Genomic DNA, 15,091 nt, shown 5'->3' on the forward strand with positions numbered 1-15,091 from the left:
AGCTATTTTTGAACATGCGGACTGGAATATGTTCTGGGTAGCCTCAGACAATAACATTGATGTATACGCTGATTCGGTGAGTGAGTTTATAAGAAGTGCATAGGAGATGTTGTACCAATTGTGAATATTAAAACCTACCCTAACCAGAAACCGTGGATAGTGCGAACCACCGCATTTAACCATGGCAAGTTAACTGGGAATATGATTAAGTACAAACATTCCAGTTATGCCTTTCGTAAGGCAAGCAAACAGGCAAAAACGTTAGTACAAAGACAAAGTTGAGTCGCAATTCAACGTCTAACACATGAGACTTAAGTGGCAGCAACTCCAGACAATCACGAATTATAAAGGAAAAACCAGCCACGTCGCGGACACCAACGTCTTGCTCCCGGACAAGCTATTCACCTTCTTCGCCCACTTCGATGAAAACCACCGCTCCCGTGGACTGTGAGCTCTCGTTCTCAGTGGCCGGCGTGAGTAAGATATTTACGCGTGTTAACCCTCACAAGGCTGCCGACCCAGATGGCATCCCTAACCGTGTCCTGAGAGCATGCGCAGACCAGCTGTCTGGAGAATTTAAGGACATATTCAATCTCTCCCTATCCCAGTCTTCTGTACCCACTTGTTCAAGATGTCCGCCATTTGTTCCTGTACTCAAGAAAGCAAAGGTAACTGAACTAAATAACTATCGCCCGATTGCACTCACTTCTGTCATCAAGTGCTTTGAGAGGCTAGTTAAGGATCATATCAATTCCACCTTACCCGACCCCCTTGACCCACTGCAATTTGCATACCGCCCTAATAGATCCACGGGTGACACAACCGCCATCGCACTGCCCTATCCCCTCTGGACAAGGCAAATACTTATGTAAGAATGTTGTTCATTGACTACAGCTCAGCCTTCAACACCATAGTACCAGCCAAGCTCATCATTAAACTTGGAGCCCTGAGTCTGAACCCCGCCCTGTGCAACTGGGTCCTGAACTTCTGACGGGCCGCAGTGGAGAAGTTCCTTTGCATGCACATTACTGACAATCTTATATGGTCCACTCACACAGGCAGTGTGGTGAAGAAGGTGCAACATGGACTTTTCAACCTCAGGAGGCTGAAGAAATCAGTCCCTCACAAACCTTTACAGACAACTGCACAGTGCTCTCCAGGGGACGGTGCGGTCTGCCCAACGTTTCACCAGGGGCACATTGTCTGCCCTCCAGGACATCTACAGCACCCGGCCAAGAATATTAAAGACCTCAGCCACCGGAGCCACGGCCTGTTCACCCTGCTACTATCCAGAAGGTGGGGTCAGAACAGGTGCATCAAAGCTGGGACCGAGACAATGAAAAACAGCTTTTATCGCAAGGCCATCAGACTGTTAAGTAGTCATCTCAAGCCAGACTCCACCCAGTACCCTGCCCTGAACTTTAGTCACTGTCACAAGCCGGCTACCAACCGGTTACGCTACCATACACCTTAGAGGCTGCTGCCATCTGTACATAGTTATGGAAAACTGGTCACTTTAATAATGCTTACATAATGTTTTACCGGCTTCATATGTATATACTGTATTCTAGTCAAGGCCTTTCCAATTTAACTATTGCTGTACATACACTGTTCTTCAAATAAACGAAATATTATATCCATATACTGTCCATAATGTCTATACATCCCATCATATACCGTGCATTCAGAATGTATTCAGACCCCTTGACTTTTTCCCCATTTTGTTAAGTTACAGCCTTATTCTAAAATGCTCCTCATCAATCTACACACAATACCCCATAATGACAAAGCAAAAACTGTTTGTTTGATTTTTGCTAATTTATATAAAAAATATATATTAAAAAACAGGGGGAATCACATTTACATAAGTAGTATTCAGACCCTTTTTCACTACTTTGTTTAACCACTGTTGGCAGCGTTTAAAGCCTAGAGTCTTCTTGGGTATGATGTTAAAAGCTTGGCACCCTTCTGTTTGAGGAGTTTCTCCCAACCTTCTCTGCTCGGTCAGGTTGGATGGGGAGCGTTGCTGCACAGCTATCTTCAGGTCTCTCCAGAGATGTTCGATCGGCTTCAAATCTGGGCTCTGGCTGGGCCAATCTAGGACATTCAGATACTTAGCCAAGACAGGAGTGGCTTCGGGATATGTGCTTAGGGTCATTGTCCTGTTGGAGGGTGAACCTTCACCCCAGTTGAGGTCCTGAGCGCTCTGGAGCAGGTTTTCATCAAGGATCTTTCTGTACTTTTCTCCCTTTATCTTTGCATCGATCATGACTAGTCTCCCAGTCCCTGCCACTGAAAAACATCCCCACAGCATGTTGTTGCCACCACCATGCTTCCCCGTAGGGATGGTGCCAGGTTTCCTCCTGACGTGACACTTGGCAAACAGGCCAAAAAGTTCAACCTTCATTTAGGTGCCTTTTGGAAAACTCCAAGCAGGCTGTCATGTGCCTTTTACTGAGGAGTGGCGTCTGTCTGGCCACTACCATGAAGGCCTAATTTGTGGAGTGCTGCAGAGATGGTTGTACTTTTGGAAGGTTATCCCATCTCCACAGAGGAACTCTGGAGCTGTGACAGGGTCACCATCGAGATCTTGGTCACCTCCCTGTCCAAGGCCATTCTTCCCCGATTGCTAACTTTGGCCGGGCGTCCAGCTCTAGGAAGAGTCTTGGTGGTTTCAAACTTCTTCCATTTAAGAATCATGGAGGCCACTGTGTTCACAGGTACAGTTGAAGTCAGAAATTTACATACAGTTAGGATGGAGTCATTAAAACTTGTTTTTAAACGACTCCACAAATTGTTAACAAACTATAGTTTTGGTTGGTTACCACAATTCCAGTAGGTCGGAAGTTCACATACACAATGTTGACTGTGCCTTTAAACAGCTTGCAAAATTCCAGAAAATGATGTCATGGCTTTAGAAGCTTCTGATAGGCTAATTGACATCATTTGAGTTGGCGGTGTACCAGTGGATGTATTTCAAGGTCTACCTTCAAACTCAGAGCCTCTGCTTGACATCATGGGAAAATCAAAAGAAATCAGCCAAGACCTCAGAAAAAAAATTGTAGACCTCCACAAGTCTGGTTCATCCTTCAGCAATTTCCAAATGCCTGAAGGTACCACGTTCATCTGTACAAACAATAGTGAGCAAGTATAAACACCATGGAACCACACAGCCGTCATACCGTTCAGGAAGGAGACGCGTTCTGTCTCCTAGAGATGAACGTACTTTGGTGCGAAAAGTGCAAATCAATTCCATAACAACAGCAAAGGAACTTGTGAAGATGCTGGAAACAGGTAGAAAAGTATCTATACACAGTAAAACGAGTCCTATATCGACATTACCTGAAAGGCCGCACAGCAAGGAAGAAGCTACTGCTCCGAAACCGCCAGAAACAGTGCCATCCGTTTTGTCACCAAAGCCCCATGCACCATTTCAAACTGTACGCTCTCGTTGGTTGGCCCTCGCTTCATACTTGTCGCCAAATCCACTGGCTACAGGTTATGTACAAGTCTCTGCTAGCCTTATCTCCGCTCACTGGTCACCACAGCAGCACGCGCTCCAGCAGATATATCTCACTGGTCACCCCCAAAGCCAATTCCTACTTTAGTCGTCTTTCCTTCCAGTTCTCTGCTGCCCATGACTGGAACGAATTGCAAAAATCTCTGAAGCTGGAGACTCACATCTCCCTCACTAGCTTTAAGCACCCCACTAATCTACTGACGGAACGCAAGAGGTGGCTAATAACAGACCTCCATCCTATGCTAGCTTGCTACCGATGGCCTGGCTAGCTGTCTAAATCGCTGTAACTCCCAACCAACCTCTCTACTCACTGGACCCTTTTAATCACTCGACTAAGCATGCCTCTCCTTAATGTCAATATGCCTTGTCCATTGCTGTTCTGGTTAGTGTTTATTGGCTTATTTCACTGTAGAGCCTCTAGTCCTGCTCACTATACCTTATCCAACCTATTAGTTCCACCACCCACACATGCAATGACATCTCCTGGTTTCAATGATGTTTCTAGAGACAATATCTCTCTCTTCATCACTCAATACCTAGGTTTACCTCCACTGTATTCACATCCTACCATACCTTTGTCTGTACATTATACCTTGATGCTATTTTATCGCCCCCAGAAACCTCCTTTTACTCTCGGTTCCAGACGTTCTAGACGACCGATTCTTATTGCTTTTAGCCGTACCCTTATTCTACTCCTCTGTTCCTCTGGCGATGTAGAGGTGAATCCAGGCCCTGCAGTGCCTAGCTCCACTCCTATTCCCCAGGCGCTCTCTTTTGACGACTTCTGTAACCGTAATAGCCTTGGTTTCATGCATGTTAACATTAGAAGCCTCCTCCCTAAGTGTGTTATATTCACTGCTTTAGCACACTCTGCTCTAGCTGTGTCTGAATCCTGGCTTAGGAAGACATTTTCAGACAAGATAGAACTGTCAAAGGGGGCGGTGTTGCAATCTACTGCAAAGATAGCCTGCAGAGTTCTGTCCTACTATCCAGGTCTGTACCCAAACAATTTGAACTTCTACTTTTAAAAATCCACCTCTCTAAAAACAAGTCCCTCACCGTTGCCGCCTGCTATAGACCACCCTCTGCCCCCAGCTGTGCTCTGAACACCATATGTGAACTGATTGCCCCCCATCTATCTTCAGAGCTCGTGCTGCTAGGCGACCTAAACTGGAACATGCTTAACACCCCAGCCATCCTACAATCTAAACTTGATGCCCTCAATCTCACACAAATTATCAATGAACCTACCAGGTACCTCCCCAAAGCCTTAAACACGGGCACCCTCATAGATATCATCCTAACCAACTTGCCCTCTAAATACACCTCTGCTGTCTTCAACCAAGATCTCAGCGATCACTGCCTCATTGCCTGCATCCGTAATGGGTCAGCGGTCAAACGACCTCCACTCATCACTGTCAAACGCTCCCTGAAACACTTCAGCGAGCAGGCCTTTCTATTTGACCTGGCCGGGGTATCCTGGAAGGATATTGATCTCATCCCGTCAGTAGAGGATGCCTGGATATTTTTTTTAAATGCCTTCCTAACCATCTTAAATAAACATGCCCCATTCAAGAAATTTAGAACCAGGAACAGATATAGCCCTTGGTTCTCCCCAGACCTGACTGCCCTTAACCAACACAAAAACATCCTATGGCGTTCTGCATTAGCATCGAACAGTCCCCGTGATATGCAGCTGTTCAGGGAAGCTAGAAACCATTATACACAGGCAGTTAGAAAAGCCAAGGCTAGATTTTTCCAAGCAGAAATTTGCTTCCTGCAACACTAACTCAAAAAAGTTCTGAGACACTGTAAAGTCCATGGAGAATAAGAACACCTTCTCCCAGCTGCCCACTGCACTGAAGATAGTGTTTCCTGTCACCACTGATAAATCCACCATAATTGAGAATTTCAATAAGCATTTTTCTACGGCTGGCCATGCTTTCCACCTGGCTACTCCTACCCCGGTCAACAGCACTGCACCCCCCACAGCAACTCGCCCAAGCCTTCCCAATTTCTCCTTCTCCCAAATCCGTTTAGCTGATGTTCTGAAAGAGCTGCAAAATCTGGACCCCTACAAATCAGCCGGGCTAGACAATCTGGACCCTTTCTTTCTAAAATTATCTGCCGAAATTGTTGCCACCCCTATTACTAGCCTGTTCAACCTCTCTTTCGTGTCGTCTGAGATACCCAACGATTGGAAAGCAGCTGCGGTCATCCCCCTCTTCAAAGGGGGGGGACACTCTTGACCCAAACTGCTACAGACCTATATCTATCCTACCCTGCCTTTCTAAGGTCTTCGAAAGCCAAGTCAACAAACAGATTACCGACCATATCGAATCTCACCATACCTTCTCTGCTATGCAATCTGGTTTCAGAGCTGGTCATAGGTGCACCTCAACCACGCTCAAGGACCTAAATGATATCTTAACCGCCATCGATAAGAAACATTACTGTGCAGCCGTATTCATTGATCTGGCCAAGGCTTTTGACTTTGTCAATCACCACATCCTCATCGGCAGACTCGACAGCCTTGGTTTCTCAAATGATTGCCTCGCCTGGTTCACCAACTACTTCTCTGATAGAATTTAATGTGTCAAATCGGAGGGTCTGCTGTCCGGACCTCTGGCAGTTTCTATGGGGGTGCCACAGGGTTCAATTCTTGGACAGACTCTCTTCTCTGTATACATAAATGAGGTCGCTCTTTCTGCTGGTGAGTCTCTGATCCACCTCTACGCAGATGACACCATTCTGTATACTTCTGGCCCTTCTTTGGACACTGTTAACAACCCTCCAGGCAAGCTTCAATGCCATACAACTCTCCTTCCGTGGCCTCCAATTGCTCTTAAATACAAGTAAAACTAAATGCATGCTCTTCAACCGATCGCTACCTGCACCTGCCCGCCTGTCCAACATCACTACTCTGGACGGCTCTGACTTAGACTACGTGAACAACTACAAATACTTAGGTGTCTGGTTAGACTGTAAACTCTCCTTCCAGACCCATATCAAAAGTTAAATCTAGAATAGGCTTCCTATTTCGCAACAAAGCATCCTTCACTCATGCTGCCAAACATACCCTTGTAAAACTGACCAGCCTACCAATCCTCGACTTTGGCGATGTCATTTACAAAATCGCCTCCAATACTCTACTCAACAAATTGGATGCAGTCTATCACAGTGCAATCCGTTTTGTCACCAAAGCCCCAAATACTACCCACCATTGCGACCTGTACGCTCTCGTTGGCATACTCGTCGCCAAACCCACTGGCTCCATGTCATCTACAAGACCCTGCTAGGTAAAGTCCCCCCTTATCTCAGCTCGCTGGTCACCATAGAATCTCCCACCTGTAGCACACGCTCCAGCAGGTATATCTCTCTAGTCACCCCCAAAACCAATTATTTCTTTGGCCGCCTCTCCTTCCAGTTCTCTGCTGTCAATGACTGGAACGAACTACAAAAATCTCTGAAACTGGAAACACTTATCTCCCTCACTAGCTTTAAGCACCAACTGTCAGAGCAGCTCACAGATTACTGCACCTGTACATAACCCACCTATAATTTAGCCCAAACAACTACCTCTTTCCCTACTGTATTTTATTTATTTTGCTCCTTTGCACCCCATTATTTTTATTTCTACTTTGCACATTCTTCCATTGCAAATCTACCATTCCAGTGTTTTACTTGCTATATTGTATTTACTTTGCCACCATGTCCTTTTTTGCCTTTACCTCCCTTATCTCACCTCATTTGCTCACATCATATATAGACTTGTTTATACTGTATTATTGACTGTACGTTTGTTATACTCCATGTGTAACTCTGTGTTGTTGTATGTGTCGAACTGCTTTGCTTTATCTTGGCCAGGTCGCAATTGCAAATGAGAACATGTTCTCAACTAGCCTACCTGGTTAAATAAAGGTTAAATAAAAAAGCCAGACTACAGTTTGCAACTGCACTTTTTGGAGAAATGTCCTCTGGTCTGATGAAACAAAAATAGAACTGTTTGGCCATCGTTATGTTTGGAGGAAAATGGACGAGTCTTGCAAGCCAAAGAACACAATCCCAACCGTGAAGCACGGGGGTGGTAGCATCATGTTGTGGGGTGCTTTGCTGCAGGAGGGTCTGGTGCACTTCACAAAATAGATAGCATCATAAGGGGGGAAAATTATCTGAATATATTGAAGCAACATCTCAAGACATCAGCCAGGAAGGTAAAATCTCTGAACCACCCATACCTGATCCGGGATAATTGTCATCAGCAACGCTGAATAGCATAGCGCCACAGTCAAATAATATTACTAGAAAATATTCATGAAATCACAAGTGCAATATTGCAAAACACAGTTTAGCCTTTTGTAAATCCACCTGTCGTCTCAGATTTTGAAATTATGCTTTACAGCGAAAGCAATACAAGCGTTTGTGTAAGTTTATCGATCGGTCGACAAAACAATAAGTACACTTAGCATCAGGTAACTTGGTCACGAAAATAAGAAAAGCAATCAAATTAATCGTTTACCTTTGATGATCTTCGGATCTTTTCACTCACGAGACTCCCAGTTAGACAACAAAATGTTCCTTTTGTGCCATAAAGTTATTTTTTATATCCAAATACCTCCGTCAGTTTGATGCGTTATGCCCAGGAATCCACAGGAAAGAGCGTTCACGACAACGCAGACAAAAATTCCAAATTATATTAATGTCCACAGAAACATGTCAAACGTTTTTTATAATCAATCCTCAGGGTGTTTTTCAAATATCTATTCGATAATATATCAACCGGGACAGTTGGCTTTTGTGCACAACTCACTCTGAGAGCCCCCACCTATCCATCGTTCACGCTCATTCTTCAAAATAAAAGCCTGAAACTATGTCTGAAGACTGTTGACACCTTGAGGAAGTGATAGGAAAAGGAATCCGGTTGATATCCCTTTAAATGGAGCAATGGGAGGCTATGGAACATGGAGTTTTCAAAATAGAGGCCACTTCCTGGTTTGATTTTTGCAATATCAGTTCTGTTATACTCACAGACAATATTTTGACAGTTTTGGAAACTTTAGTGTTTTCTATCCCAATCTGTTAATTATATGCATATTCTAGCATCTGGTTCTGAGAAATAGGCCGTTTACTTTGGGAACGTTATTTTTCCAAACATAAAAATAGTGCCCCATAGCTTCAAGAGGTTAAAGCTTGGTCGCAAATGGGTCTTTCAAATGGACAATGACCCCAAGCATACTTCCAAAGTTACAGCAAAATGGCTTAAGAACAACAATTCAAGGTATTGGAGTGGCCATCACAAAGACCTGACCACAATCCTATAGAAAATTGTGTGGGCAGAACTAAAAAAGCGTGTGCGAGCAAGGAGGCCTTTACAACCCTGAATCAGTTACACCAACTCTGTCAGGAGGAATGGGCCAAAATTCACCCAACTTATTGTGGGAAGCTTGTGGAAGGCTACCAAAAATGTTTGACCCAAGTTAAACAATTTAAAGGCAATGTTACCAAATACTAATTGAGTGTATGTAAACTTCTGACCCACTGGGAATGTGATGAAATAAATAAAAGCTGAAATCATTCTATCATTATTCTGACATTTCACATTCTTAAAATAAATAACACCCGCAATAACATCTGCTAAATATTTGTATGCGACCAATAACATTTTATTTTATTTAAAGAAATTACTTGACATAGATGATTACTTCTAGAGAGTTTGATGTGAAAGCTTTCAACCTGCTTCTATCTGAAGGCACATTGATCTACGATGTGTTCCCTCTATAGTGCACTACTTTAAAAAATTATCTGTTTCATTTGGGATGCAACCCCATACTCCACTATCCTGTCTAGGTATTCCATAAGGAGAGAGAGAGAGATTTACACTTGCCCTCTTTTTATGCCACTCTCTCGTTCTTCCTTTTTTTCCCCCTGCTATACAGTAAACTCCACCCTGCTCCCTCCCCTATTACTCTTTGGACACTATATCTGTATCTCACTGTATCTGCAAGCCATTGCTACTATGTCCCTCATATTGTGTTTCATTTGAGCCTGTCGCTCACAGAGACTGTCAGATATGGCCCCCTTCATTTCAAATGGTATTTTTCCTCCCCCTCTCGTATTTTGAGTGGATTCAGCAAGAGTGACAGACACTCCGAGAGAGAGCGACTGTATCAGAGGTTTGCCGTTTCCACAGTGCAGAAAAACAGGAGCGGTAGAGAGAGGAAAACGATACACAACAAGCTAATGTTTCTTTCTCCAGCACTCATTTCTAAGATAAGGAGAAAACAAATGAGTAGCAGCACTTCAAATTATATTGAGTCACTGGACAGATAATGTCGTGGAGTGTGTGCGCGTGTAAATGAATCCCAAATGGTCTTGGAGATGGTTCTGCACTGGCCAACTACAGAATTGAAGCTTGTGACCCCCGAAAGCAGAGGGCTGTTACAGGCCGTGAGTTCAGTGCAATATCATTCAAGACATTGGCCCAGCAATACAGAAGTACATACAGCAACATAGAAGTTGATACAGAGAAAGAAGAGACCCTGCATGAAATCCCTCTTGGATGACTGAAGTTGAATACAGTGGTTTAACGCCTGTCTTGGTGATATTGTTCTATTCTGTAACTTGGCAATTCTGCCACACCTGTCACTCGGCATTATGATAATACACCCAGCGATACAGTATAGAGGGAGTGAGGGTATGCGTTGCTTACACCAAACTACTTTCATAATGATATCACTAGATAGCACCAGGACCACATGCCCTCTGCAACCCTGGAGTCAGCTCATCCGACAACGTTCCGCAATAATGGAGCTGAACCAGATTACAGATACTTTTGAAAAACTAGATGACACCTTTCTTTTTTCTCAATGACAGCATTGAAAAAAAGTGGAAGTTTATTCTGCCTGGGCAATACCTGTCACACCCTGACCATAGAGAGCTTTTTATTCTCTATGTTGGTTAGGTCGGGGTGTGACTAGGGTGGGTCATCTAGGTGATTATATTTACAGTGGGGCAAAAAAAAATTAATGAATTTATTTGCAAATTATGGTGGAAAATAAGTATTTGGTCAATAACAAAAGTTTATCTCAATACTTTGTTATATACCCTTTGTTGGCAATGACTGTAAGTCTTCACAAGGTTTTCACACACTGTTGCTGGTATTTTGGCCCATTCCTCCATGCAGATCTCCTCTAGAGCAGTGATGTTTTGGGGCTGTTGCTGGGCAACACGGACTTTCAACTCCCTCCAAAGATTTTCTATGGGGTTGAGATCTGGAGACTGGCTAGGCCACTCCAGGACCTTAATGTTTCATACAAAGCCACTCCTTCGTTAACCGGGCGGTGTGTTTGGGATCATTGTCATGCTGAAAGACCCAGCCACGTTTCATCTTCAATTCCCTTGCTGATGGAAGGAGGTTTTCACTCAAAATCTCACGATACACGGCCCCATTCATTCTTTCCTTTACACGGATCCGTCGTCCTGGTCCCTTTGCAGAAAAACATGATGTTTCCACCCCCATGCTTCACCGTAGGTATGGTGTTCTTTGGATGCAACTCAGCATTCTTTGTCCTCCAAACACAACGAGTTGAGTTTTTACCAAAAAGTTATATTTTGGTTTCATTTGACATTCTCCCAATCTTCTTCTGGATCATCCAAATGCTCTCTAGCAAACTTCAGACGGGCCTGGACATGTACTTTCTTAAGCAGGGGGACACGTCTGGCACTGCAGGATTTGAGTCCCTGGCGGCGTAGTGTGTTACTGATGGTAGGCTTTGTTACTTTGGTCCCAGCTCTCTGCAGGTCATTCACTAGGTCCCCCCGTGTGGTTCTGGGATTTTTGCTCACTGTTCTTGTGATCATTTTGACCCCACGGGGTGAGATCTTGCGTGGAGCCCCAGATCGAGGGAGATTATCAGTGGTCTTGTATGTCTTCCATTTCCTAATAATTGCTCCCACAGTTGATTTCTTCAAACCAAGCTGCTTACCTATTGCAGATTCAGTCTTCCCAGCCTGGTGCAGGTCTACAATTTTGTTTCTGGTGTCCTTTGACAGCTCTTTGGTCTTGGCCATAGTGGAGTTTGGAGTGTGACTGTTTGAGGTTGTGGACAGGTGTCTTTTATACTGATAACAAGTTCAAACAGTTGCCATTAATACAGGTAACGAGTGGAGGACAGAGGAGCCTCTCTTGAAACTCTGGTGGCGGTAATTCATTTTTGGATAAAAAACGTTCCCGTTTTAAATGGGATATTTTGTCACGACAAGATGCTAGACTATGCATATAATTGACAGCTTTGGATAGAAAACACTCTAACGTTTCCAAAACTGCAAAGATATTTTCTGTGAGTATAACAGAACTGATGTTACAGGCTTTTCTTATTTTTGTGAAAATGTTGCCTGCTGCTAGCAGGGCATAATGCTATGCTAGGCTATGATAAACTTTCACAAATGCTTGTCTAGCTTTGGCTGTAAAGCATATTTTGAAAATCTGAGATGACAGGTGAAAGGCTAATATATTTCATTGGTGATTTTCATGAATAGGAATATTTTCTAGGGATATTTATGCCCGATGCGTTATGCAAATTAGTGTCAGGCGATGATTACGCTCCCGCATGCGGGATGGGAAGTTAGTAGAGGTTAAAGAAGAAGTTACAGGTCTGTGAGAGCCAGAAATCTTGCTTGTTTTTTTAGGTGACCAAATACTTATTTTCCACCATAATTTGCAAATAAATTCATTAAAAATCCAACAATGTGATTTTCTGGATTTTTTTTCTCATTTTGTCTGTCATAGTTGAGGTGTACCTATGATGAAAATTACAGGACTCTCATCTTTTTAAGTGGGAGAACTTGCACAATTGGTGGCTGACTAAATACTTTTTTGCCCCACTGTATATGTTGGCCTGGTATGGTTCCCAATCAGAGGCAGCTGTTTATCGTTGTCTCTGATTGGGGATCATATTTAGGCAGCCATTTCCCCTTTGTGGGATCTTGACTATGTATAGTTGCCTGTGATCACTATAGCAGCGTCACGTTTTCGGTTTGCATATATTGTTTTCTTTGAGTTTCACTTCAAAATAAAGAGGATGGAACCATACCACGCTGCATCTTGGTCCACTCATTGTAACGATCGTGACAATACCAATATCTACATAGCGCATTGATGTGAATCACACTGCTGCTATTTCTGCCTTACTGATTGTGGTTGTTGTGGATGGCTGTTTACAAATGTATGTGTATTTTAACTAGTGCTGACCCCATTTAGTTGACTGGTCGATTGTTTGGTTGATGGGCTGTTGGTCGACCGAGAATTGTTTTAGTCGAGCAGTTGCAAAAAATGTTTTATGGCACATCTTGATTGAAGCCTGTCTCAGTGGACTAATCCATTGCAGAGGCCGCGGGATGGCACACCAGTAGTAGATTTACCGTTAATTCCCATAATTTCTAATCTACAATGTTTGTTTGGTTATATATATATATATATATATATATATATATATATATATATATATATATATATATATATTATTACTGTCTTTTACAGTTCTCGTTGTCGGAGTGGACACATTGTTTGTGGAGCAGACATCCTAGGCTTCACTTTGAGAAACAAGTTTTGGTTTATTCCATTTACGAGTTGTCAGTTCATTCATTGTATTTTGTTTGGAGTGCTCCAAACAACACCTGCGTGGAAATGTAAGCTTATAAATGTGCCATTTGGGGATCTGAGCTGTGGAGCTTGTCAAAGTAATTTTTCCTTCACCTCAAACAGCAGGTAAACAAAGTCTGTTTTTACATCCATTGCGTATAGTAATAGTTACTCAATGTAGCCTATTTGAAATAACCACTCTCTGTGAAAGGAAAAAAAATGTCATGCTCTGATCCGGTGGAAATGTCATAAGAAGTAATCAGGTCGGCTTATTTTATCAATTGCGCAAATACAGCTGTGTGTGTCTGGAGCTCACTGGTGCAGGAAACAGAGGGTCCAGAATATTTTATACAATGTTTCAAGTTTGTTAGCAAGCTTCAGGCTGAACCAAGTTGATACAATGTTTCAAGTTCCTTGCATAGCCAATGATTTATTTTTACTTTTAGATTTGAATACTTTTAATTTACATTTAGATATCATTTTTATTAAATCACATGACAATGTGCATATGAAAATCATAAATGGCACGCAGATCGGTAGAAATGGTAAGAATAATTGGCCCCTCTATTGGAAAAGGTTGCCAACCCCTGGAGTAGCCTAATACCGGCAAAGGCCAGCAGCAGGAGGAGCTGATTCGAGAACAGGTTTTTTTTAATGTTTTGGCTATCTTGTTCTCTGGCTCCCTTGAGTCATGGGTCTCTTAATTACTTAATCACAGTGTGCTTAAAGCATCAGACAAGCTCTGTAACCTACATATATGCCTAGATTATTTTATTAAATCACATAGGGTGTGTCTATATATGGAAAAAATATAATTTTTAAAATGTTGACTAATTGATTGGTCGAAAGAACCAGACGACTTTTGGTGCATCAAGATTGTTTGTGGTCGGGGATAGCCCTAATTTTAACCCAATAACAGTTGAATTGAAGAAGATTAAGATATCTATCAATCATTGTTTTTACGACAATGATTTTGCTAATGAATTTATTCTGAAATATATATAGTTCAATTGGCAATATTCATTTTTGTCTTCTTCTAATGCCTCTTAAGTGGAAAGTAATCAGATTGTTTGGCTAATCCAACATTTACAATACTGATTACAATGTACGTACATAGCCTACCTTTTCCCAAACACCCTAACTGAAATAAACCAGCCATATAGGCTAGGCTGCTGTCTTCTTTCAAATACGTTTGTGATTAGTTTTAAAACTCATTCCCGTCAGTGCTAAACATAGTATAGTAAAGGCAACATATTGACGGAAGTGTTCGTCTTTTTTGGTAGCTCATAAATAAGCCTCGGCCTAATATTGAACACTACTTGTTTGCTAGAGAGGCTCGATATAGGGATGTCAAACTTTCAGGCTGCTATACAGACACTATGGAGGCTTTAGTCTAGAGCGCCCAGTTTTGTAGTGTTTGAAAGCATTTTTTTACTCTGTAAATGGTTAAATGAGTCAGAAATAGATGTCATCGTTGCAATAGTTTGTGAGTGGGCAATTTATACTATCATCATTCAACATTGACATGTTGAATGATTTTCCCATATTACATTTTGTATATTGCTCTAATTTTCCTAATGTGGACAGTTTGTGCTACTATCTTACACAAGCTTGCATTTACACCCTATACAATTGAGTGGAATTACACATCCTTTTTACCTCAGATTGATGATGTTAGTATAATCATTTATAATAATCACAATGACAAGATTGATTGCTTATAACATATCAATATCTTTGGTTTTGTACCGTTAATTGTCACGTGGAGTTAAACTTGTTAGGGCTAGGGTCCTTTTTCAGAATTTCCGCCTGACTGACGTGCCCAAAGTAAACTGCCTGTTACTCAGGATCAGCATATAATTGGTACCATTGGATAGAAAACACGTTGAAGTTTGTAGAAATGTTAAAATAATGTATGAGACTATAACACA

At 42.4% G+C, this 15,091-nt stretch overlaps 1 protein-coding gene across 1 annotated transcript in view; it reads left to right on the forward strand.

Moving 5' to 3' along the window:
* The first annotated feature begins 422 nt into the window (after positions 1–422).
* LOC139406872 (phospholipid phosphatase 4-like) overlaps positions 423–15,091 on the forward strand; it is a 185,431-nt gene continuing 170,762 nt past the window's right edge. The window contains exons 1-2 of the mRNA XM_071150034.1: positions 423–477; positions 1,059–1,296. Coding sequence (XP_071006135.1) covers positions 423–477; positions 1,059–1,296 — 293 coding nt within the window. The remainder of the gene's footprint in view (positions 478–1,058; positions 1,297–15,091) is intronic.

Source organism: Oncorhynchus clarkii, chromosome 1 (genome assembly GCF_045791955.1).
Source record: "Oncorhynchus clarkii lewisi isolate Uvic-CL-2024 chromosome 1, UVic_Ocla_1.0, whole genome shotgun sequence".
In the NCBI taxonomy this organism is placed as follows: Eukaryota; Metazoa; Chordata; class Actinopteri; order Salmoniformes; family Salmonidae; genus Oncorhynchus; species Oncorhynchus clarkii.